This window comes from Apteryx mantelli, chromosome 1 (genome assembly GCF_036417845.1).
Source record: "Apteryx mantelli isolate bAptMan1 chromosome 1, bAptMan1.hap1, whole genome shotgun sequence".
NCBI classification, from domain to species: domain Eukaryota; kingdom Metazoa; phylum Chordata; class Aves; order Apterygiformes; family Apterygidae; genus Apteryx; species Apteryx mantelli.
The window spans coordinates 131,339,591-131,364,173 of NC_089978.1; the positions used below are offsets into that span (position 1 = coordinate 131,339,591).

The 24,583-nt window shown below is 44.8% G+C and overlaps 1 protein-coding gene across 4 annotated transcripts in view; it reads right to left on the reverse strand.

Annotated features, from left to right (window-relative positions):
• ARHGAP31 (Rho GTPase activating protein 31) overlaps positions 1–24,583 on the reverse strand; it is an 85,947-nt gene that overhangs the window by 11,699 nt on the left and 49,665 nt on the right. Inside the window, exons 5-13 of one of the 4 annotated variants that reach the window (XR_010885058.1) lie at positions 24,178–24,285; positions 22,249–22,394; positions 20,286–20,484; positions 18,400–18,524; positions 15,931–15,990; positions 14,636–15,262; positions 13,944–14,254; positions 10,358–13,038; positions 4,638–4,971 (exon numbers count right to left, since the gene is read on the reverse strand). Coding sequence is in view for 2 of the 4 variants with exons in the window: in XM_067302004.1 (XP_067158105.1) it covers positions 10,570–13,038; positions 13,944–14,254; positions 14,636–15,262; positions 15,931–15,990; positions 18,400–18,524; positions 20,286–20,484; positions 22,249–22,394; positions 24,178–24,285 (4,045 nt within the window). In the remaining 2 variants the exon portion in view is untranslated. Of the gene's footprint in view, positions 1–4,637; positions 4,972–7,701; positions 13,039–13,943; positions 14,255–14,635; positions 15,263–15,930; positions 15,991–18,399; positions 18,525–20,285; positions 20,485–22,248; positions 22,395–24,177; positions 24,286–24,583 lie in introns of those variants that run through there. The other 3 variants (XM_067302018.1, XR_010885059.1, XM_067302004.1) reach the window with 3 other exon arrangements.

Genomic DNA, 24,583 nt, shown 5'->3' on the forward strand with positions numbered 1-24,583 from the left:
GCAAATACAGGCTTTACATACCTGTAACCCCATTCTGAAGATCTGAGTGCCTCGTACACTGACACACAGTGCTCCAAAAAGCCTGTAGCTGAATAGTCCCTTGCTGGTGTAATGGGGGAGAGAAACAGGCAGAGCTAAGAGGGTGAATAGTTTGAAGGAGAAACAGGTCCCTGCAACACAGAGGGGTAGGTTTTTGTGTGTGTGTGTCTTCAAAAAGAAAAATCCACTTGGATCAGCCACTCCAGAAGGGGAGCACCTGTGGAAGGCTCACTGTTTTAATGGGGTGATGACTTTCTTTAAGAGCCTGGACACTAAGGAATAAGGACTTTCTTTTGTCTTAAGCACTTTTTTTGTGAGATAGACTTGCTTATGTTGCTGAAAGCTATGAATAATACCAAGATCTAAAAAAATCTAAAGAGAATCAGAGCTTCCCTAAGCAAGTTAGCAATAGCAAAGATTTGGTTTGATGTTTCTTGTTATGAACTGCAAATCCCTAGCAGAGCGGACAGAAATGGGGGAGGAGGGATAGTGTCAATGCACACAGTCTCTGTCCTTGTTTGATCAAATCCCTCCAATTGCTTCTAAGTCATGGCAGCCTAGGTGGATAGTTACACACCTGCATAAAGATCTCTTGCTCGAGTAATTTCTGAAACTTAGAAAGCTCTGCAATTGGGTGATACTGAAATGAATGGATGTGGGACCTTCTAAGGACTAGCAAGGCCCTCTGCATATGGCATAGCTGGAGACAGGGCTTGTAGGATGAAGACTTTAGGGCCGCTTAACAGGTAATCTCAAAATCTTATTTTCTTCCTCTGGTCTTTTGCTTCAGATCCTGTGGTATCATTTTTACTTTCTTCTACCTCTAAATGTGACATCATTATGGCACTGCTCTCAATATAGAGAACATACTCTAGGGTTTTGTAGGTAGGGTTTGTAGGGTTTTGTAGAAGAACTGAGGTTAGTTTAAATAGACTGTTGCAGTATTATCTTCACCAACCAATTGCAAATGATCCTATTGACCTATGGCATAAATATCAGTTTAAGCCAATTAAGTTTGGATTCATCAAATTTGTTTTCTGCTTCTTGAGTCTGTAGCTCACCTGGCACATTATAATTTATGTTTTATGAAAATAAAAGCTGTGATGAACAAGTGATCTGAGCAACGGTGGATCTATGCAGAAGTGCCAAGCAAGTCACAATGCAACCAGAAACACCCAGCTTTATCCGTCTGAGCTAAGGAGGGAAAAGGAGACTGGGCTAATGGCAGAATGATGTTGAGCAGGCTTGTAAAAAATTCTGCCCAGCTTTTTCTGGTTTTTCAGCTTTTGAAGGTTGATTCCAATCTCTGCAAGTCCCCTACCTGGGATTCCAGTGGAGGGTGAGGAAGGAATGGAGTCAGTGACAGGAATGGTGGGGAACTGGTTCGTGTGTTGACTGAGGCTTATAAAGAAATCCTGCCCATTCTCAGCTGTTTGGATCACTACCTGAGGGTACAGATGTATGCACTCTTTGAAGCTGGCAATATGCATAGAATGAAAACTGCTGGACTAAGACAAGACGATGAAAAAAAAGATGAAAACTGCCAGACTAAGACAAGATGAAGAAAAAATTCTCCAATGGGAGTTATGTGCTTTGTTTGCGGACTTACTGTGTGTATTTCTGTTTTGTAGGTGTGAATCTTCACAGTTCTCTCTTGGCAAAAAAGCATGTTTCAATTCTCCCCTGGAGTTACCAGCTGTAATTTTAGAACATTAATTTATTGCAATATCCACAGCTCTGAGAAATCAGACACATCTCATCAAGACATCCTTTGTTCGTACTTGACAGAGCAGTTTGGCCTACAAGTCAACAAGAAACTCAAATCCTTGCTGTTTTCCTCCCATATATGCAGAAACATAACCCTATGCCTTTCAAAGTCTTAAATGTTTGGAGTTGGCAGTACTGAAATGTTTATTCCTTTGGGCCATGGGGCAATGTGGGCCTGCCTTTGTGTATGTTGTGCCTTGCACCCATTTCTCCAACAGGCTTGTCTGCCCCTTCCTCTTTTCCCCTCTCCTTTGTGCTGCTTGTTCTTCTTCTGCATGAGATCTCTTTGAACAGACTCTCTTTCACAGGCCCTATTTCTCCTTACCTTGTCATTTCACTTACAGCACACAATGCCCTGCCGCTATGTGCTGTGCTTGCCTCTGGCTACCCACCTTACTGCATAAACCAGCGCCACAGTGTCGGTGGTGTACTATAGCCTCTGACCCAGATGATTTAACTCCCATCCTGCTCATCCCTACCCTGGCATCTTAGTATTTCACATTCCTGGCAACAGGGACTTGTGCCAAAAACAAGTTTATTGGGACCAAGTATGACCTAAAACTAGCTCACAAATGAAGCCTCTTTCTCCCACCCCTTGGCAGCCCTGCTGTCTTTGGCAACTTGGGAAAGCCTCTGCAATGTATGGTATGCTGGGAACCTCCTGCAAGAACCCTCCCTGTAATCTGAGGCATGTCTCTTTAGGAGAGCCTGCTGTGGGAGGAGCTGAGGATGACTGCTGGGGGTTTATCCTCAACAGGAAGAAAAGGTGAGGGCATTTCTGATTATGTTAGCCTGCATGCGAGGTGAAATTCCAGCATGGGCAAGGTCACCTGTGGTTTTGCACATTCACTAGTTGAGATAAACTCTACACGACAACTAAGTGATGAGCAATGATCTGCTCTGTCTCCCCAGGGCTGTTACTGACTGTGAGTGAATGCAGGACTGAAAACCTTCCATCTCTCTATTCTTACTAGACAACACTCACCTTTAGCAGAGTATTGTGGCTGGCACAGACTCTGAAAAGGGTAAAGCCACTTCATATAATCCCTGCAGCATATTTGATGCTTCTGTGAATTAGCCCAGTCTTTTTACATCTCTCTTCTGCCTTCACTCTCCAACACACGGTGTTTAAAACAAATTGTTTCATGATGCAAAAGAAGGTAAGTAAAGCAATTTGTGAGCACCTATTTTTGATGATCTAAACTTCTTCCTGACTCTTATGAAGGAGGAGGGAAAGAAGGTAGCTGATACTTTTCAGACTGTTTCAGCTCTGTCTTATGGCTTGGGGATTATTTTCTTTTTCCTCTTCAGGTTTTACTTATCTGGGATATTCCCTTGTTTAACAATAATCATGTGTTACTCATTTTTCTCCAGCTCTGGTTGTTCTCATGTTCCTAATCATTGTGGTTCATTCTTAAGCAGCTACTGAGTTTTCTTTGAAGTCATTTCCTCTCACTGATTTCAAATATTTCCAGGTCTTTTAGATAAAGGATTTAAGTGAAAGAGAGATATGCACTCCATGCAACAGATGTGCTATGGGAGAAAACAGGTCCAGTTTAAAGATGAGCCTGGACCTAAAGTTCTAGATAGAATTCCTATGAATTTTCCACATATGCAAAATCCAGCTCCTCTCACACTGCCATTTGCAAGTAAGACATGAGAAAATAGCTACATGTTTTTATCAGGGAATGAATCTTGTTTTAATTTTTGGGATGTTCAGGACCTGGCCAGATCTGAGTTTTGCAGCTCCTGCTCCTTTTTGATCCTTAACTCTGAAACTGTTCATCCCTTTACCCTTGTGGAGACACAACATGTTCTTTGAAGAGTTTTTCCTGCTCAGGCAGAAAATGAACTCAGAGACCTCACTGCCTTTCTCCATCTTAGCCACTATGGTCTTGCTCTTGTTGTTATTGTTGTTGCCTTGTTGTGGCCTAAGTCTCCCACACTGGGCTAAATTTCTTCCCTGCGCTGCCTGCCTCTCTTTCGCTGCCAACCTACCTTTAGCTACAACCAGTGGGGTGCCTGCTGGACATGTCCTGTTGTCCGCCATTGCCTGTACTCCTGCGTTGCAAGGAGGATGCATGAGACACTGGTATCAGGCTCTCTTTGGTGCTGGGCTAGCTTGTCTCCTAGTAAACAGCCAGTTTGGGAATTCACTTAATCTTGCTGACTGACTGACTTAGCTGAAAGTATCTAGGATGCTATAATTGGTGCTTCCAATACAACCGATGCAGATATTCAGCCTGAGTCAGACTTTCAAACCCATTTTGATGTGAAAACAGGCAAAAGGACTTGGCTGAAATTGTGTTCAAGCACTTCTACGTATTTAAACACACCAGTTCAGGGCACAGTTCTCACTGGAGGATGTACAGGTCTTTAGTGCACCATCTGCTTAATTTCCATAATCACAGGAATGCTGGGGGCAGTTTGGGATTCTCCTCTTGTATTATGGCCAAATCATTATTAGACTCTGTGGCAGAAGAATACAAAAATACTGTTTCTTGCACAGCACTCATAACTGACTAGGGCTAACAACAATTACAGAGTTCAACAGACATGCTCTTCTGTCCTACTTTGTGTGCCAGTTGCCATGGTAAGCAGGAAGCACAACCCAGGCATTTTCCTAAAGGGAAATTGAAGTCATGAAGGAGGTAGGAAAGGGAGTCAAGTCCTGGGCTCAGCTGTTGAAAAATGAAAAATGTGTTCTTTTAACCTAATGATTCTTCTGCTGTTTGGGGGGAACAAAGAGCAGGTTGGACTGCAGATATGCCCACTGAGGTTACAACCACAAGAACCTTAATCTTTTTTCTTCAGTGTGGAATAAGGGACAGCTACTAATAATGTTCACTTTCACAGTAAGTTTAGAAACTGAAACAATGAGGAACTGCAAGAACAGAGAGAACCAGGAAATTTAATTCACAGTTTTGTTAAGCTCTTGCTTATCCTTTGCAAATCAACAGAAGTGCATACACAATGCACTGAGGAATTTGTAGTAACTTCTCTTGCACCAGTTTGGCTTCCTCTCTACAAGTGTTGGGATCCCAGAGCATTTTTATTTTCCACTCTCTGTTGCTCTACATTATTGCAGACAAGGCAGAATTCTGTAGGAGCTGTGCTAAATGGGATGATGTGGTTGTGCATCACTGAAACCTCAGCCTGGCAGAACTAGAAATGATAAGAAGAAAGATGAATTTCAGCCTTGGAAACTTTAAAGCACTTCAGATAATGGTAATTTTACAAAAGTCTCCATGCCCTCCCTTCATTTTCAGAGCTGCTGAGCAGCAGCAGCTCGCATTAGCCTCAATAAGAAAAGTGTGCTGAACGCCCACAACCGAAACCCATACAAGACCAGCTCAGTTTCCTGGCCACTCACATGAGAAAACAAGGGCTCAAACTTCGTGTCAGAGGAAGACAGATGCATTTGTTCACTGTTCATAAACCAGATCCAGGAGAAAGAAAATGTTTCAAAATATTACTAGGGCACAGGTCTGTTTCTATAAAAATTCCAGTTTAATCTCATGGCTGAGACCTGGCAAAACATCTTTTTTGTGGGTGTTGTTTTTCTTTTTTTTTTTAAGCAATAAGGCACAAAGGCGGTCAAGTCCACACAGAGAACAAAGCTTAACAAAAGTACAATCCATCAGGGCTAGCAGGAGAAATAATCAATAACGAGGGTGGGTATGTGGGGGACAAGCCTTTTCACAGTGTCTGATTTCTAACCCTTCCCTTGACATGGCAACAAAGGAGTATTTTGAAGGGGACCAGTGCCTTCAAGAATAAGATCTGAGACTTGGGCTGCTGCATGAAGCCCTCAGGAAACACTTGCCTCCTGCTTTCCTTCCTTTCCAGTCTGTGAAAGTCCTACTCCAGCTCCAATAGAATGCAATGGCAAGCTTTCCATTCCTTGCTTGGAGCAGGATTAGTTATCAGCAAGCCTTACATTAATTGGGAGCAGGCAAAAGTTAAACAGAATTGGGATCAGCTACAGCTTTTCCCCATCCTCTAGGTGTTTTGTTTTTTTTTCCTAGAGATTGAGAGAATCAAAAGGGACAACTGCAAAATCTGGGCATGCCCAGAAAGGAATATGTGCTCCAGTAGATTGATTGCTTTTTCAAGGACTGGGAGAGAAGCTGGTGGTGGAAAGCTAAATCCGTCCTTGCACTCTGGTCTCACCTGATCCCACCTCTCCTCTCCCAGGACACAAATCCTGCTCAGGAAGGCAGCTTCATGGTCTTTGCCCACCACAGATTAGCCAGAACTAATTAGCTTCTCCTCTGTGGGCAAAAAGCCATTTGCTCTCTCACCCTCAGTGCTAGAAAAGTTGCAGCAGAAACAGTTCTATACATCTGCCCAAATTTCACAGATGTGCAGGATCCTATTTAGACAATTCCTTCATTTTAATTACATTTCCTTTTTAATATATTTATATATAATGTGTATATATATATATATATATATATATATAAATTTAACACAATATTCACCACTACAGGCATTTCAGAATTCTTAAAAAAGAAAAAAGATTGATTGCACCTTTCAGACTCTGGATGAGGGAATCTCTAATGCAGACCTAAGTTCCTCTGAAGCCCTAAAGGTGAAAAGAGAAGTGCTTCACTCTTTATTAAAGGATAGGATGGGATAGGTGGCCCAGAGGAATGTGGTTTATAAGGTAAAATACAATCCTCATTTCTGCTCACCCTCCCTCCAACAAGGCAGCTCCCACAAGAACTAACATCTACTCAGGTCATTCCTTTCCAACTGGTGTTTCCCGTCTTTGCCAGCCCAACCATTTCACACTGAGCAACGCTCCTGCACTTAGCAGAAGCTGCACAAAACCCCTTTTTACATGGGTAGAAGTGAAATCAGCCACCTTTCTTTCTCACATTGCTAGAACTGCTAGCTACTAAATCATGACTGAGGTCATCTGCAAACTCACAAAGAAGGCCTTTACACTCTTCACAGTCTCAGGAGAACCGAATGTACTGCAGAATCTGTGGAGTGATCCTTGCAGACTCTGCAGAGGTCTGCAAATGATGTGCCATTCTAATTAGGAGGATCCTTTCCATAATGCCAAGAATAACCAACTCAGCTCTCCCTTAAACAAAAACTTCAAATTCTGGGCCAGATCCACCTCCCCTAAATCTGTTTTATCCTTCTCAATACTTCCCAGAAAAACCCAAACAAACCCCCCCAAAAAAGAAAACCTTTCTCAGAACCTCCAATTTTGAGGGGTTGTGCTGGAGGGCAGGAGTTTGGTACCCACAGTGTACAAATCCAAAACCCTGAACTTCAGATCTTCCAGTCTCTGGTTCAGTCTGCTAGAGCAGGGTGGCAGAGGTCAACGTAAGGGCTCTAAAGTGAAAGTGACATCAGGCCTGACCTTGAAGCTGATCTCAGTCAGAAAAATGGCTTAATAAAGTGTGGTCTCAGGAGGCTGCAACCACACAATCAGCACCACTGAATGGGAGATGGCTTCTGTTTTCCGGCTTTGTCCAGCTATATTAAGCCAAGGTCCTTGAAGCCAACAGCAACTATCAATGTGAACAGGAACCCACTATCAACCATTACAAACTCTACAGAAATTTGAGTCTGGAGTTGGGCATGATTACACCTGTGCAACAAACTAAGCAAATACTCCCAGTTCTGCAGGATCTAGGGCTTTACCTCAGCTCTCTTGATACAAGTCCAGTCATGACCATAAGCTATAGTGATGTGTGTCTGTTACGTCCACCTGGCTAGGCTCTTGGAATTTTGATATATCAGCTGAAGGGTGGAGCTGGAACTGTGAATAGAGATGGGATCAAGCTACAAAACTTAGAGCTCATTTCAGAAGCTCTGGCTAATTAAAATCCAGGACCTGAATCTGAGCTCAAATTCTGAAGCATCTTCAAAAACTACAGTCTGGATCCAGATTTTATTTGAGGCCAATCTTTAGTATTAAGTAAAATATTCTAATAATTTTCTTCTTGCAGGAATTTCACCATTTACCACAACAATGTTATTACTTAATGAAACACCGTTAAGAATTAAGACAGAATATGTATATACAAATTGCCAGGACCTCATTTCTTGCTTATAGATCAGCTTATATGAGAAAAAGGAGGGGGAAAAAAAGAGACAGTTTTAAGGTGCCAAGGTTTCATCACATTTTCTTTTTCTTTTGATACTTTACTTTCTGAGTCTGGCTGGCTCTGTTCCAAACGCCTTGACAGTCAGAACTTCTAGCACAGTAACTGAGGTAAGAATATAAATCACTGCCCAAAGCAAGCCATTTCATTGACACCAAAAAATCTGGGCACCTTTTCCACTACCATTACATTCTGTAAAGCCTTACCATAGTACCTGTATCACATCTTCCCAAGTCATTTGCCATTAACTCTCCTGTGGCTGTTAAAAGCTTTCCCATGAGGCAGTAAAAAAAGGCTTGCGTGTCATGTAGAGGCAGCACAGAGCTTTACTAACTATGAGGAACATAGCAATGAGCATGGAACATGGACTAGCAATCCCCTTGTTATAATGGGAGGCTGCAAAGGGATTTTATGCTCTGGGAGCACGATAATACAATTGTCATAAAGCTGTGTGTTCTGGACCCACCCTCCACTGCTTCACCAGTAAAGCAGTTGCTAACATTTGTGCGAGAACATGAACCCAAACAAGAACTCTAGGTTATTTTCAGAATTAACATTCTCCCTGAATAAAACATGGAAACTTAGTTCTCTACTCTGTTCCCTCTTATATTACATTATACACAAGTACAGAATACAATGGGGAAGATCAAATATGCAACTGGTGACAGGAACAAAGCCCACTGTTTTTTCACTCCCTTTGGATAAGGCAAGAGAATATGCTGCTGAAGATATATTCCTTGCATATGGGGGCACAGAACTTCTCAGAAGTACTCTGTCATCACTTCCTTTGAGAAATCAAAGGGAGTGAAGAGAGAGCACCATCGAGAATCTGGGCCCTCCAGCCCCAATGACACTAATTAAGTGACACTTTCAATATAGACCAAGAGCTCAGGGGCTCAGTTTACTAAGAATTTGAAAATGCCAGCACTGCAGCAGCCTTTAGCAGAGAAAGATCTAAACATGCAGCCATTGGGAACTTTTGACTGACATCCACTGTGGTGGCTGTAGCATTTCCTATCAGCTGCTCAGTTACTGTTTTAGCTATAGCCCATAATATCCATCAGAAGGCCTACAGACTGAAAGATCTCTGTGAATGATGGCCCCTGCAGGCACCGTTACAGGGACAATCTCAATGCTGGCAGCAACACCTGTGTTCCCATCTCCTGCATAGTCACTAGTGACATTTAAATTGCAGAGACAGCATGGGCTGTACCTGACTTTGCAATCGCCCACAGTCACGTACTGGGCAAAAGATGAGCCTGCAGCTAACTCAGAGTTAGAGGCTTTAAAATGGAAGTTTTAATTCTATTCCCATGGCAGCTGTTGCTTATATGAACATGTATTTGCCTGTAATGATAACGGCCTTTCAGGAGACAGTTTAATTCACTTCAAATCTCCCTTTCAGGATATTGTTCATGATCTGTTCCGTGGTCCCACAAATCATCCTCTTTACCATACTTCTAATCAATTTGAAAGCATTGAGGGGCAGGGAGGTGAAAGCCAGCCATGCTCTCAAAGAATCTGTAAAATCACAAGGAGAGGAAGTTTAAAGGAGGAAGAAGCACCTGGGGACATGCCACACAGTGGCAATGAAAGACCAAGCGTCACAGACACGTCAGTCAGAGTGCAAGAGGGCAATAGCTCAGGGACATGAAGATCAGAAGATACTCTTGCTTTTCTCTGCTCATGGCAGTGTGGAGCACAGCTGGAGATAGTTGCAGAGGTGTCATCTGGCTTTAAGCAATGATGAAAATAGCTGATACTGGCCTTTGTTATGACCATATCTTCACTTTCACTGATACCAGCCTGAGTATCCTCTGTCACTAGGCAGACAGCTACACACCCCCTCACACCCAAATCTTGCCTGCCAGAAGAAGGTGTGGCTGAGCACAATAAAATTTATGAGCAAGATTTGGAAGATTAAAAAAAACAATTAGGTTTTTCCTGTCCAGCTACTTTTATTCCAGCCCTAGCACATGCTGGAAAGAGCACACCTTTGATGCAACAAAAGAGCTGGAGTCAGCACCTTCAAATTGTATGTTTGCCACTGGAACAGCCTTGGGTAACTCACACTGTGTGTGACTTGGTCACACCTGCTTCACCTTCTGCTTCAGCTATCACCAATCTCCTACACTGTTTAGTTATGCTATCCAAATCAGACACCCAAGATGGACAGGCATGGTACTTTAATGGTGGTTGGGGAAAGAAGGAAGGATGTCCCAAACATCTGGACTCACCTCCTTGGCAGATGTGTGCCCCTGCACCCTGGGCTACAGTGCTTTGGAACACTATTCCTCCCAGCCCTATTTTCTAATTATTCCAAGATTAATTGTTCCTTTTTTTTTCGTAGAGAGGATGAGACTTTCACAGGGATTGTTAGACAATATGAATGAGGAAAGGCAAATTCCTCTAGACTGACTTACAAAAAAGCAGAATGTGAGGGTCTAAGAAAGGGTGGTAAAGGGAAGGAAAAGGAACACAAAGGCCCTCCATAGCAAAATGTTTTGCAGGAGACGGTAAAGTCTTTGGGTCCTTCTTGCACAGAATAGTTATAACAACAGCAAGAATGGCAACAAAGTTGGTCTTGGTGTAGACCATCCCATCCACCAGGGACAAGGAGTAAGGGAAGTTGTTGCTATTCGATCTGCCTCCCACTTCGTCCATCTAGAATCACAGAGCGCCTCTGGGGCTGGTAAAAGCAGCTGGTAGAGGTCTCCAGTCTTTGGCCATTCTTGGGGATGGTCATTTTGTTCCGCAGAGTGACCCCCTCAGGTGTTGTCCGCGATGTCTCAGACAGGTCACCGCAAATGGGACTTGAAGAGGTGGTCTGAGTGGGGCTCCTTATGGGTGATAACAACACCCTGGAGTCTGCTGAAGAGGGTGGGTGGTCCATAATGGGGAAGGGGGGACTGAAAAGAATCAGACTTTGGGGCCTCCCAGGCCTAGATCTGTAGGAAGGCTTGGAGAACCCTGATGGCCTCTCCATCTTTGAGGACTGTGGGGTGTCTCCAGCAGACTCACCCTCAGAGGTGCGCTTTCGGCGCAGAACAGGGGCGTCCAGGCCAGGGTTATGATTGGACTGAGATGGCTCCAGCAGAGAGCTGAGGCTGCCATGCCAAGGACAGGCTGAGTCCTTTTGAGCTGGGTCACTGTTTTCTTTCTCTGCTTTGGCTTTCTTCTCTATCAACGGGCTCTTTGGGGGCTCCAAATGGCCCCATGCTGCTCGGTGAGCCTGCCTGCCAGCCTGCTTGGTGTCTGCTTCCTTCTTCTCTGCTGATGAAGCAGCATTCTGAGCCTGCAGTGGCTGGGGGATCTGGGTGTACTGAATCTTGGGTGGTATCACAGGCACAGCTCTAGCCTGGCACATCTTAATCATGAAGGAGGTCCGGACCGCCGACACACTGACAGGCGCAGAGTTCCGACGGCCAGTGGTGGCGTGGGCCACTGCCAGGTAATCCAAGTCTAGATCCACCTGAGCATTGAAGTGAGACCCCCAGGGAACACCTTTACTCACAGCAGGGCAGGCAGTTGGAAGGGATGGGACAGAATCACTGCATTTTACTTCCTTTTGCCCACACAGGAGGTTCCCAGGGGCAGAGGGCATGGCAAGGCTCTCAAAGGTGAAGAAATCTGGGGCTGGAAGAAGTGAATCCAAGTTGAGAGATGATGGCCTAGTCCTCCCTTTACGCGGTGTGTCTTCACCTTTATTACTCAGCTGTGATTCCGTGGCAGAGCACAGTCCTTTGGTAACAGTATCTCCTCTCAGAGCAGTGTTCTGAGATGTGGATAACTCCTCCTTTGTGTTTTTTGTCTGTAAAGAACTGTCTGGGGTATTTTGGTATGGCAAAGACAGCTCAAACTTTGAGCTCCAAGGATTTTCTTTGCTTGTGTCCACTTTCTTTTCCTCTGGCTCTGAAAGAGGGATTCTGGAGAGTCCCTCTTGCTTGCCTGGTTCTCCCTCTCTGCTGAGGGGATACCTTGGCCCCTCAGGTTTCAAAGGCTCTTCTGGAGGGCTCATGCCATTTGCATCTTGCTTAGCTTTGCCCAAGCTAGAGGGAGAGACAGACTGTGTTTTGGGCAGCTCACAAGTCCCTGGCAGAATGTTACTGCGAGGTTGTTGCTGTTCTGTGACATTCGTGAAAGAGAATGGGATAGTCCACAGACTCATCACTGTGTCTTTACTATCCAGAGAGAGGCTGCGACTGAATCGTGGTCTAAGAGAAAGGCCTGTCTCTGTTCTCTGACTATGTGGCTGTAATTCCTGTATCATCTTTTCTTGAATGTCCTTAAAGGTGGGGGAATGGAGTGGGCTTGTGACCCACTGGTGATCCTCCCATGGCTCTACAAGTTCTAAGCTCTGCACATTATCTGTCCAAGTATCCTCTTCATCCTGGTCACCAGCATCATGAGTTCTGCTAACAGCATTGCCCTTCTTCAGCTCCTGGATTCCAGCTCCACTCAGCACCTTGGAGGAGAATGCATTCCTTCCATCAGCAGTCATTTTCTCAGGCTTCTCCTTCTGAGTCTGGACTCTGGTAATATCATCCTTTTCCCTCTGCAGCCGGCAAGTACTATCTTTTTCTCTCCTTGGCTCTGAACATGCTCCTCTGGAACATGAAAAATCTTCTCCTGGGGGAACCTCATCAAATTCTGGTTGACTATGAAGCTCCCAGTCCAGGGGAGGAGTGAGACATTCACTCATGCTGTCTTCCATGACTGGACAATGGTTCTTTGGAGTAGTTGTGGCAATCAGAAGAGCACCTGGTTTGGGTAGGGCTGGAGCACAGCTGTGCTGTGTAGTCACTTCAGACTGGCAGTTGCGGAGGCCATCTGATTGTTCCATGCTGGTGGCACCAAATACAGGCACCTGAGATGTGGTCTGTGCTGTTCTGGCTGCAGATTCCTGCTCAGACAGATTTGGACCTTGCCCTGGGCCAGAGGAAAAGCTATCTGTTTGTACTGAAGAAGAAGATTCAGAAATTAGGCCTGTCTTTGGGACAGCTGCTGGCAAGGGCAAGAGCTCTTCAGGTTCAATGATTTTCAGTTCCTGCTGTATCTCCGGCCACAGCGGTTCTAGCAGGGCACTAGCAGGGTCCTCTTCAGTCTGAAAAACAGAAGAAATGCCATGACTTGGAAACTCCTAACTTATCAGCAAACACCCCTCCGTTTTCCTGACAGAGTCCTCTTAGAATAGACAGGCTCTTGGACAAGCACACTTATGGGAAATAAACACACATGCACTGCTACCTGCCCAGCTAAGGAAATATGTCCATAAAGAAGTGGGTTTATGGAAGAGAACATCTGAGGTACAGCCAGAATGAGACCTGAAAAGAGGCCTGTACCTATGACAGTAAGGTGAATGAGTAGCTGGAATGTCCTACACTGTTTCTCAGCTCTTCCCATTTAATGCTCCCCTAGCCTTGCCAGAGGTTCTGCATTCCCAAATCACTGCTGGCAAATGCAGCATCACACTTCATTGGAATGAATAATCTATTTAAGGATCTGCACCAACAGATCTTTAAATAGCTGTCCAGAGATGAGTATCACTGTAAGGAACTTGGTGAAAAACCTCAGCTAGAGATACAGAGGAGGCCAAAAAAATGTTGGAGTGTGTAGAGAATGGAGGAGAAAAGAATTGTTCAGGCTGTCCAGGAACTGACAAATGGGACAGCAAAAGCAGAAGGAGAATTCAGAAACGACTGGTCAGAATGATCAGACACCTGGAGAGTGTCACATCTGGAGAGTCTCACAGCTGATAGATTGTACTGGCTGCAATTGTATAGTTATGGGAAGAGAAAACCAAGAGGGGACAGTAGGTAGTTGCATAAAGGTAAATCAACACATGGTCATACAGACAGAAGTGAAATGGATACATGGTCAGTTTTTGACCCTACTTAGCCTAGGTCTGAGTTTCCATGACTAGGTACACACAGTGAAACTTCCAAGAGCTTCCTAGTCACTACTGTTAACACTGTCCCCTGCCTTTTTTTCTCACAGCTGCTTTCTTACCAGATCTTTTAAATGCAACCCTTCCTCTGCCTTAGCCTTCTGGATCTCCTGCTGGCCACAGCTGACTTCTGAGGAGCCTTCTTTCATCTTGAGCTGCCCTTGCTCTGCCTTGTCTGCAGGGAGCAGCCCCATACGAATCTCTAAGGTTGGCATTGTTTCCAAGCTGGGACTTTGTTCCGGAGATTGTTGGGGGCTGCTGCTGCTTGTGCTGCTGCTTTGCCCGCATAATGTCTCCTGATTTTCTGCTGCTGGCTGTGGAGTTTCTAAGGGCTCCGGTTTCCTGACTGTCACCAACTCCTCAGGGTGAGAACCTAGATTAGAAACACAAATGAACTCTTTAACTACTTGAGACAAAGAGCATGCACCTGACAGTGGTCCCTGTGAGAAAGGAAGCTGTGTTGGTTCAACCTGACATGAACGAAGCTAGACAGCTTTAGCATCCCTCTAAGGCATAACAGGACATTGCTGTGGGGACACCCACCTCCCCAGCCTCATTACTGCAGCAAACACCAACTTGGTCGGCCACTGTCAACATCCACCCCCAGCACAGATTGGTATCTTTCCTACTATATGAGCAGGCCACAGATATGTGGCCACTGCTCTATGCCACTGGGGCTGAGCTGCACGGCAGCTCCATGGCTGTGGTTTAGCCCAACAGGGGCTCCACGAACCTCTCCCTAACTGGCTTTTACCTCTGGATGCTGCTGTTGCCAGGGCAGGCCCAGGCTGTTTCTCCTTCCTTTCTGGGGCCTGGTCTGTCCTTGTGTGGCTCCCTGTTTCCAGGACAGTGAGAGCTGGGCTCTCAGGCACCAGAGAAGACAGTTCCTCTAGACTGGAGAGTGAAGGCTTGTCCTTGGCAGGTACACGGCAGGGGGTGCTGTTGGTGCTGATGACTGCGGATACCCGGAGGGGGACAGAGACAGCAAAGGGCTCTGAGATGTTCAGGGCTTTCCTCTGGTGACGAGGGGAAGCTTCCAAAGGAAAGAGGCTGCTTGGAAAGCCTGACTTGGCAGCTGTTTCTGAGGTGTAGAACATGCGACCACTTTTGGGGGAAGTCTGCTCATTTTCAGCATCCTCTGCTGCCCGGAAGACCTTCAGCTGCTCAGGGGGTGACTTTGCCTGTGGTGCCCAGGGGGCACCTTTCTCCCCACTCAGCTCAGAGCTTCCTTTGGCCCCCACAGCAGATCCTTCCTGCTCCCACTCATTCTCCTTGCTGAGGTCGTACGAGCTGCCTGTGCCTCCTGTCCGTATTTTTATCACTGGGACAAAAAACCCTCCAGTAGTCACTGTCCGTTTGAATCTGCTTTTCTCGTCCTCTCCTAGAGCAGGGAAGATACAAGGGTGTCAATGGGAAGTGAAACACTAGCAGTAGCCTTTTTCTGCGAGGAGCTTTCCTCAGTCCCTCTGGGGATGGGGCCTGGCCTGGTAAACACCCGTAGTTCCTCAGAGGGATGGGTACAATAGCCACTGAACATCTTTTAGGCTCCAGCTATGGGTCCTTCTTCAAACTCGGCAAACAGGACTGGATAGGATGCCCTTCAGTGGAAATCATCTTTGAGTTTCACTAGTGGCCCTTCTGAATCAAACCCAACCAACTCCAGTGCTGGTGTGCATTGCCCACCACGATCACAGCCCTGGGCTTTGCTGGCTTATTTCACGCACTTGTCACTGCTTTATACTTTTTTCCCTATAAACGGGAACTTTGTGCCCACTGGAATAATCAAAAACTGAATCAAAACAATCCTACTGCTAATAAAGATAGATACAGCCAGGCACAGTGATAATTCTCAGGTACATATACCAGCATAAAAGTATATGGTCAAAGGTTAAAAATGCATGCACACCAAGGTGGAGGCACATGTCAGAGGACATGCCATAAACACACAAGAATATACAACACACTGAGGTAAGCACCCACAACATACGTAGAGGAACAGGGTACAGTGGCCCAGCCCTTCACTCTTACAGTATAGATTATGTATCTCACCTTCCACTGGCAGGGAACACAGCGAGTCCATGCTCTTAGCGGGCCGAATAGTTGCTTTTTCTGTGGAAAATGAGTTTTAGAAACGGTCTTCAGATTCTGTAGCTTTGCAGGTTTCAGCCCATAAAGAACAAAGGCTACATATAGACAGACATGCCAGACAGACATCAAAGTTACCTTCTATTTTCAAGCATGCTCCCTCTGTATCTACACCACACATCTTATTGCCTACAACACTTGTCCACACAGCTGGGGATCAGCTAGTGCTAACAACAGCTTTGCACCTGCCAGACATGTGCAGAACTATACTTAACTCAGCCAGCCAGCACCATCTCTACTGTGAAACACATAAACTCCAGAGCCATTATGCTCCATTCCTTCCCTTATCACATCAGGCCATTGGTTCTGAGAACTTTTTCACCAAACTGACATTAATGCCTTCTCACCTGTCATTCCTTATAGCAAATGTTAGATTATTTTTACGTTGTACTCACGGACTGTTCCACTGGCATGAGCATACTCTGCCTCAAGCAAGCACTCTGGGAAATTTATGAAGGAGGGCAATAAGGAACCTATTTTCCTGGTCATCCTCACTGGACTTACGTGTCCAGAAATAAGCTGTCATTTGTCACCAGACACTCTACAGGTCTGTTCCTGAGAGGTTTTGGAAGGACGTAACTGTTACTGCTCTGAAAAGTGGAGGAGGGGGGAAGTTAGCTGTCAAGAAAGACAAATTAGCCACTGGCAGCCCAGAAAGGATCAGTGGACCTCTGGAAAATGTCTGGGAGCAAAGTTTGCTATTTACAATGCTGCATAAAGTAAGTTAGGCAGAAAGTGATTTGTTTATATAATTAAGGGTTCTGAGCCTGACATTCACATGAGTACAGGAGAAACTTCAGCTACTTTTTGCATTTAGATGGAATCCTGGCTACCTTTTACGTTCGTATGGCGTGATGTCTTGAGCATTGGTTCAGTATTTCCAGAGTTACAGAATTCAAGCTGTGAAACTCAAGTTCTATGTGACTTACAGACTTGTATGCATGGACACAAATTATGCTAAGGCACATTCTGGGTTTCAATAGCAGGGTGATCTGTTTTCTTACATTAGGCTGTAAACAGAGAGTACACAAAAATGCAACACTAAAGTCCAGCTACTCAAAAGCCCTACTTCAGTGCCTAAATCTCTGCAGGGTTCTGGATTTTTGTGCCCTGTTGGTGAAAACATACAGCCTCCTGTCACTTAGTACCGTGCCTGGAACAAGGCACAGCCCCCACCATCACTGGGCTCCAACGTTACTGGACATCCTTGGGTTAGCACTATTTTGGGGTGCAATATTTCTTATCAACATGAGAAGGTGGTCCCATCATCAAAATAGGATGGAAAGCTATTCCGAGACCTGCATGGGCACCCTATGTGAGGCTGTCTGCATATGCAAAACACAGGCCAAGGCAAGGGTCCAAAAAGAGTTGGATCCAGCACTTGACTTCACATTCACATCTGATTCATATACAGCCTCTGTTGTATGTGGTGCCAGCTAATGTTGCCAACTTTAACTATTTTATTTTAAGTCTTGCAATGTCTGGTAGCGTTCCTCCAAACACCAGCTCCTGGAGTTATGAGATTATGTAAAAATCACACCTTCACACCTTTATCGTCTTTTTAAAAAACAAGTTCCTAATCCTGGAGATGATAAAAAAAATTTTTTTTAGGACATAACACTAGACCCCAAATCACTTCTTTAGGAAATAAGGTAGAAGTTACACTTTCTTTTAAATACCATGATTTTTTTAAGTCAATTTCATGATTTTGAGAACTTGACTCATCATTTATGAATGCTTGGAATTGGCACTACCAGACAGGTTTCTAGGAAGCACAGTGCTTAAGAGATTGCAGCTCAGGAGAGGGTAGAATTTGGGATTACAGCCAGGAGGAAAAACATCTTTTTCCTTGTAAATTCTGCAAAAGTAATCACTTCCCTCAGAGTGCTGAGTGACAGGAACCATAGGAACTCATGATACCTTGTTTATCACAAAGATACTGAACACAATTAGTTCTTAAATGCCATTTAGTGAAAGGACAATCGTTCACCCAGTGCTGTGTAAAGAATGATAGGAGTGAGAGTCTGACTGGGGAGGAAAAGTGGACTAATCCAACCTAATATAACACATAGCATTTCCTAGTTGCCAAATGTGACAGCTGGGCAATGGGAGCCTGTTTATCACAAGACCAAAATGGAATATTTACTGTAGCTGTCTGGTATATCCTCCTCAAGGCTGCTTCTCACCATCACATGAAAATGAGATATCTGTGAAAGCAGGCAACAAACATGTGACCCTTCAACTAATTTACTCTTCACACCGTATCTCAAGTCTAATGGTATAGGTGTCATGTGAACGCAGGTTGCCCCATGCTTTCAGTATCACAGGTGAAGCTGCTTGAAAGAGATACTTAACCAAAAAGCGTGTACTTACCAGAGAGCTTCTGTGCCCTTATGAAGACACTCCCATTTCGACTCAGTTTAGACTTTGATTCTGAGCCAGAACGGCCCAAGTTAAATATCGACTTCCATTTCTTGGACTTGGTAGATAATTTTCTCCTGGAAGAGAAAGGACTCAGGAGGTTACCAAACCCCAGACACTTTTGTCTTTGTGGTGTCCCACAAAAGCCCCTGAGCTCTCTCACCTCAAGACTGCCCTTCTTTTCTACTCACTCCTTTTTTAATTCTAAGGCATGCAAGGCATAGCTGCACAACCAACTCTTGCTTAGCTGTGATTTATCTGTCTTGCTGATTTAACCATGTCATAGCTGGAAAGACTCCTGAGCTGACTATTCACAGAGTTGGCGCTGGCATGATGCAAAAGCAGCTGTGACTAACTGACCAACCAACTGTGCCTGCCTCCAGAAAGGAGAGGTTTCTGAGTCTAGTACTCTCTTGCAACACATCATGGAAAAACTACTTTTTACCAGGTTTTAATGACAGAATATAAGATAAATTCTGGAGAACTCATGGAACATGTACCATCACCCTGCATAAAAAGCTAACCTTTAAATTCCATATGTCTTATAGTTTTTATGAATTTGCAAAAATATAAGGATTCCCTAACACAAATTATCTATCAATGCTTCTCAAGCCAACCTGAATTTTACCATATGTGTTTCATGATCATATGTTAGTGTAAGGTGCTAACCAAAAGGAAGAGGCTTAAGGGAATTAAATCAAATTCTATTAAATGTCAGAGGAAACAGGACACCAGTTCCCTATGTCTCTTTGGAAATCCCAACTTAAAACTGCAAGAAACTGCTACATCTGAAGCCAGTTCTCTCCTATGCATATTACTGCATGAATCTCTGTTTCACATATCTTCATACCCATTCTGACTCCTTCCTTCTCACCTCTTTCAGTGAAAGAACTCTCTTATTTCCCTATCTTGTTTTCCAAAGTGGGCTTTCTACCCCCCTACTTCTTTTCTATCAGATCAGTATTCAAATAGGACAAACCAGTGCTACAAAGAGATTAATATCTTAGGGATAGGACTGTTCTCTTAAGTGAGAAAAGAGAAGACAGTGGAGGAGGACAACACACCCTCTGTCTTAAGCTGGTTATCCATGTACCTCTTGCCAGTATTCTGTTAGAAGGCTCATTTTTGCTTTAATATATCAAGTGTGAAGAAATATCTTTGCCACGGTGCTTTATGGGTCAGTAGATTAATGAGTCTCCTGCTGCAGAGGATATAATCTCTCAGAACCAAACAATGGAGTGGCCATAGAGAAATAGATAGATAGACCAATAGATAAATAAGTATGCTAGGCAGCAATGCCAGCAACTGCAGCAATGTCAGCTGATGCCAGACTCTTCTCAGCATAGGTGCCCTTACGTAAATATCTCTTACTGTTACAGCAGGAGTGAAATTTTGCGTTATACCTTTGCTCTGAAGGCAGAGGAACCTGGAGAATGATAAAGCTGGGCAGACCAACATCACCAGACATGCTATGGAGCAACCACGAGCAGGTGGAACTCTTAGGAGAGCTGTGTCCAGACCTGCTCCACACCCAGTCCATGCTTAGCCAAATCCTGAGGTGATCAAAGCTGCAAAGACAATTCCTCCTGCAGGAGGTCTGCAAGGTTCTGTCCTGACAGGGGGCAAAGACTCGTGGAACTACAAACTCAGCTTCTGAAATACTTCTCATGAGCAACTGTGTCTCTTTTGAGAAGAGCACACAACTTGCTCTCTTGACGTGATGATTGTAAATTCATAGGTGCAGGTGTGGGGGTATCACCCTAACAAATGTTCCCTTCCTGATCATACTGGGGAAACTGCACTTTCTATTTGCACTTTACACTTCTCCCGGCACTTACTTGCTGTCAGGAAGGTCAACAACTGTGTGGAAGAGGGACACAGTTACGGGGACAATTTCAGGCAAGCTGTTCTCTCTCCTCTCCTTCCGAGCAGGGTGAGAGGCTGCCAGACTCCGGGCCTGCGCTTCTTCCAGGCTCATCAGTTTCATCGGTAGGGAGGCCGAGGGGAGGGTCAGACTTTTCACAATTGGTGTGTTCTCTGAAAAGCGAAAAAGTTCAGGAGGAGAAGACAAGAGCAAGAGCTTCATGTCTTTATTTGACTGGAACATCTCCTGTGGAGGGGGGGAAAGGAGTGGCACATGCAGAGAGAGAGGCTTTTGTCAGATAAGTCTTCCATCTCCCCAGCAACCTTATCCATCAGAGTTCATTCCCAGCAGGGGCCATGCTCACCAGCCAAAGACTGCATTGCACAGACTTGCTGCTTCTGCTATAGAAGCTTCAGTGTCAAAGAGCCATCCGTGCAAAACAACAGGATTCTTCTCTCTCCCTCCCCAGATTTTGGAGCAGTTCAGTCCCCAATCCAAACCACATGCCTAGTTCTTTCTCTCGCTTCCACATCTTTCTCCCTGGTTTGTCCTAGGAAGGGAGTCTGTTCTAAAAAAACAACATTACTTTTACCTTCCTAATGTATTTTAGGACTATGTAAAGGAGACTTATTGACAACCCTGGAAACTGAAGGTCTCTGTTTACATGGCCAGCAGCAAAGTCAGCTCCCCATATGCAACCTCACTAACAGGCCTCAGCCCTGTCCTAAACAGACCTCCTCCAGGTGCATGAAGGAAGTGCAGTCTCTGTAGTCCTTCAGTACTTAGCCCTTCTGCTGAAGCTGTCAGCCAGGGTGCGAGCTACTACCTGAGCAGGAGGGCTGGGTAATGGGGCACTTTCCCACAAAGAATTGGACTGGGACCATCAGCGTGTTTCTCTCCTAAACTCCATGTAACTGTTAAAGGCCAACAGTGTTCAGTAATTACCAAACTGGGCCAGTTTTGGGCCAGCGACCTGCAATACAACCAGAAGCCTTGGAATTTACTAATCAGTATTTTACTGTAATGCTTGTGACAGTATAGGTGCAGTTCCTCACTCCGTGTCTTCTGCTAGGATATAAGTAAGGGCATAGGAATGGCACTGGCATTGGCAGAGCAGGGGTATGATAGGTCAAGCAGGGCATCTCACCAAAACTGTGGATTCCAGGGATACACTAGCAGGGAATGCCACAAGTTAAGAGAAAGATGGATGGTATTCTGTTTTCTGGAAAGCAGAAAGGTACTTACTCCTTCACTTCTGCATGTTCGATGAGTCTTTCCCGTGTGTAAAGAGAAAGAAGCATATTTCTGAAATTATGTGAGGTCACTTTGGACCTCAGACCTCTTACCCCCATCCTTAAAAGCATTTTGACAACAAACCTGTCACTAAATAACAAAAACAGCATCTCCAAAGTCTCCTGAGGTCTCAGGGGAAAAAAAGGTATCTCACTATAAAATGTCCCAAGTGAAAGCATGTGTTTTTAGAACCCATGCTTAAGTTTCACCCTGAGCGTACAGCCTCATCTTAGAAACTCTGGCTTGTGTAAGAACGATGACCATAGGGCAGGTATCATTGTTATGAAGAATTATAACTGGGAGCGCCTGAGAAAATGATTGAGACTGGCTGATGGGCTTGGAAAGAAAACTGAGGCCAGGATTGAGAAGCTAGTCAGGTGGTCTTCCTTTTGCAAAAAAGGTTACGCCAGATGAGATCATGTAAAGGATAAGGCATAGGCAATCTTGGAGCACACTGAAGAAGGCTAGTGTTCAAAAAGGAAACAAACTATCATGATAATAAGCAGGACAAAGATAATGAGGAACAGGGCTTGAGATGGGTTTGAGAGAGTCTGAACATGGAGAGATTGTTGATATGCTAGAAATATTAGTGGAAGGGGAGTATGTGGCAAGTGATGTGTGGAGTGATTCAGGGAGGTTGTTACCACTGTTCTCCGTGGAGCTGGCTTTTCTGTTGTTGTTAAAGATCTGATCCACATGATTCAAGATGAACTCGATCACCAACTGCTGGACTCGCACCTCCAGGAAAGCTGCATCCCCATTGCAGCCAACAGCCTCAATCTCCTTTGACCTGCACCAGGAGAGGAAAGAGGTACACTAGCACCCAGCATTGTCACACATGGTCCCCTGGGAAGGAGGGAACTGCTTTCTTGCTTCTGGTGTCATTTGCTTGACAGGACCAGAAACAGGGATGTTTTCCCCACTTTTGCTCCATCTCCTGCCTTCCTTCCCTCCCAAGCCCTCATTCTCCTTCTGCCTTTCACTCTTCTTTCCTTTTTAAATTCTTTTCTCTGTTTTCTCTCTCACCTCTCTTCGTTCCTTCCCCATCAGTGTTATTTTCACTACTTCCCTTTTACATTCTTTATTAGTAGATAAAACCATGACTCTCAAACTCCTCTCTTTTCCCCCCTCTATGCTGCTCCTTTAGCTTTTTTGGAGTAGGGCCTGAAAGACATATAAGAACCTTCACACATTGCTTCCATATCCATACTCAATGCTTCAGTCATCTCTCTGGGGGGGGGGGGGGAGGGAGAGAAATCCTTTAGAACCCTGCTTATGTCTTTTCAATGTCAATTTTTTCAATGCTTTGCCTTGTGTCCTGGTAGTCTCCTCACTGCCCCCCTGCACTCTCACATTCTCACTCTTGCTCTCAGTAAAGAAACATTCCTTATCTTGACATGCCAAAGTGTTGTTGAAGAAATTATCTCTGGGCAATGGATCCTTTGTAAAGTTAATGACTGGTTTGTTAGATAATAGCTTGGGGCATTGCCAAGAGGATAACCATGTAAGGAGACTGCAGTTGCATTGCTTGCTCCTTTCTTATCCTCCCTGGGACTTGCACTTACAATAGATTGCAAAAGGAAAAAGACTTCAGTTTTTTGACAAGAAGGACAGATGCTAGAATGAAAATGTCTGAGTAGCAAATGCCCACTTTGTGATATTCAACAGAGTTAACATCTGGTTCATTTTTGGAACCTGCTCTGCCATTTTTTGTAATTTAAAAGAGTGAGATAAGTCTTTAGAGAATTCTTTTTGGCCTAGACCTCTCTTGCCAATGTCCCTCCCTCCTGGCCTGCAGCCCCCAAAGGCTCTCCCAAGCCTGGGCTCCCCACACCTGTACTGCCTGTGCCCTGCTGTTGCCCTGCAGCAGTCTTGGACTCTTCCTGCATAACTCACTCCTCTCAATAGATTAATATTGGGTGGGTGGGGTCTAGGAAAGGAATTACACCAAGGTATAAAATATTTCAATAGAAATTTTTCAGATAATACTTTTTCTTGTTCTGCTCAGCTCTACATCATATCAGCAAAACATCTGGCTGCCTCTTATCTGGGCCTTTTTCCTGTGCCAGGCAAAGAAAAAATGAAAAAGTACCTGGTGATCTTGTGATCTGCCACTGGCTGCCATCTTAGGCCCTTCAAGTTCACTTCACTTATGCTTAAGCAGATCTGGACACAGACTTTGATCTTATTGCTGTGTTGCCCTCCCTTCTGAGACACGCTCTCTCTCATTGCTCCATTGTAGAAGCACTATCGCTGTCAGAAATGTCACTTCCATTCCACAGTGATGAGCTAACTCCTCATTTTTAAATCAATGTGGTCAGCTTACAAATAACAGCTTAAAAAAAAAAAGACCACAAGCTTCCTTGGATGTTGACAGTAAGACCTCAAATTAGTCAACCTGGAAGAATATTTTCTATTTTTTAAAACTGTTTGCTCTGTCTTAGTGTTCCTTTTAGTTGTTCTGTTTGTTTCTAGCTTTGCATTTCCCTCAGTGATTGGCCTTCAGGCTCAGGTTCTCTTGCTCCCCTTGGAGCTCAACATGGTGCTTTAGATGAGAGGACTCTCCACTGTACCTGAGGAGATTGGGTGCCCACACTAATGCCAGGTTTCTGGTGTGCATGTTGGTCATGTTGCTGAAGGAGGCCAGGTGAGTCAGGTGCTTGATCAGGTATTCCAGTGTTCTGCAGTGGTTTGATGTGAAGAGAGAAGAAAGTGTCAGATCCCCCATCATGCACGTGATGATGTCTCCCCTGAGCTGCTAGCACAATGCAGCTTGAAACATGAGACCTGCTGACAGGCTCTCCCTTCGGCTCAGGTGACGTTGCCCATCTCCTGGGACAGCACATCTCAGATACAGCCCTGATTTCAGAGTCATTCCCTCATCAAGCAGGGCAGTGTTTGCAATGGCATAATGGGCACCATAGGGCAGATGACTTACAGTGACAGAATTTACATGAGTTGGCAGTGGATACCTGACCA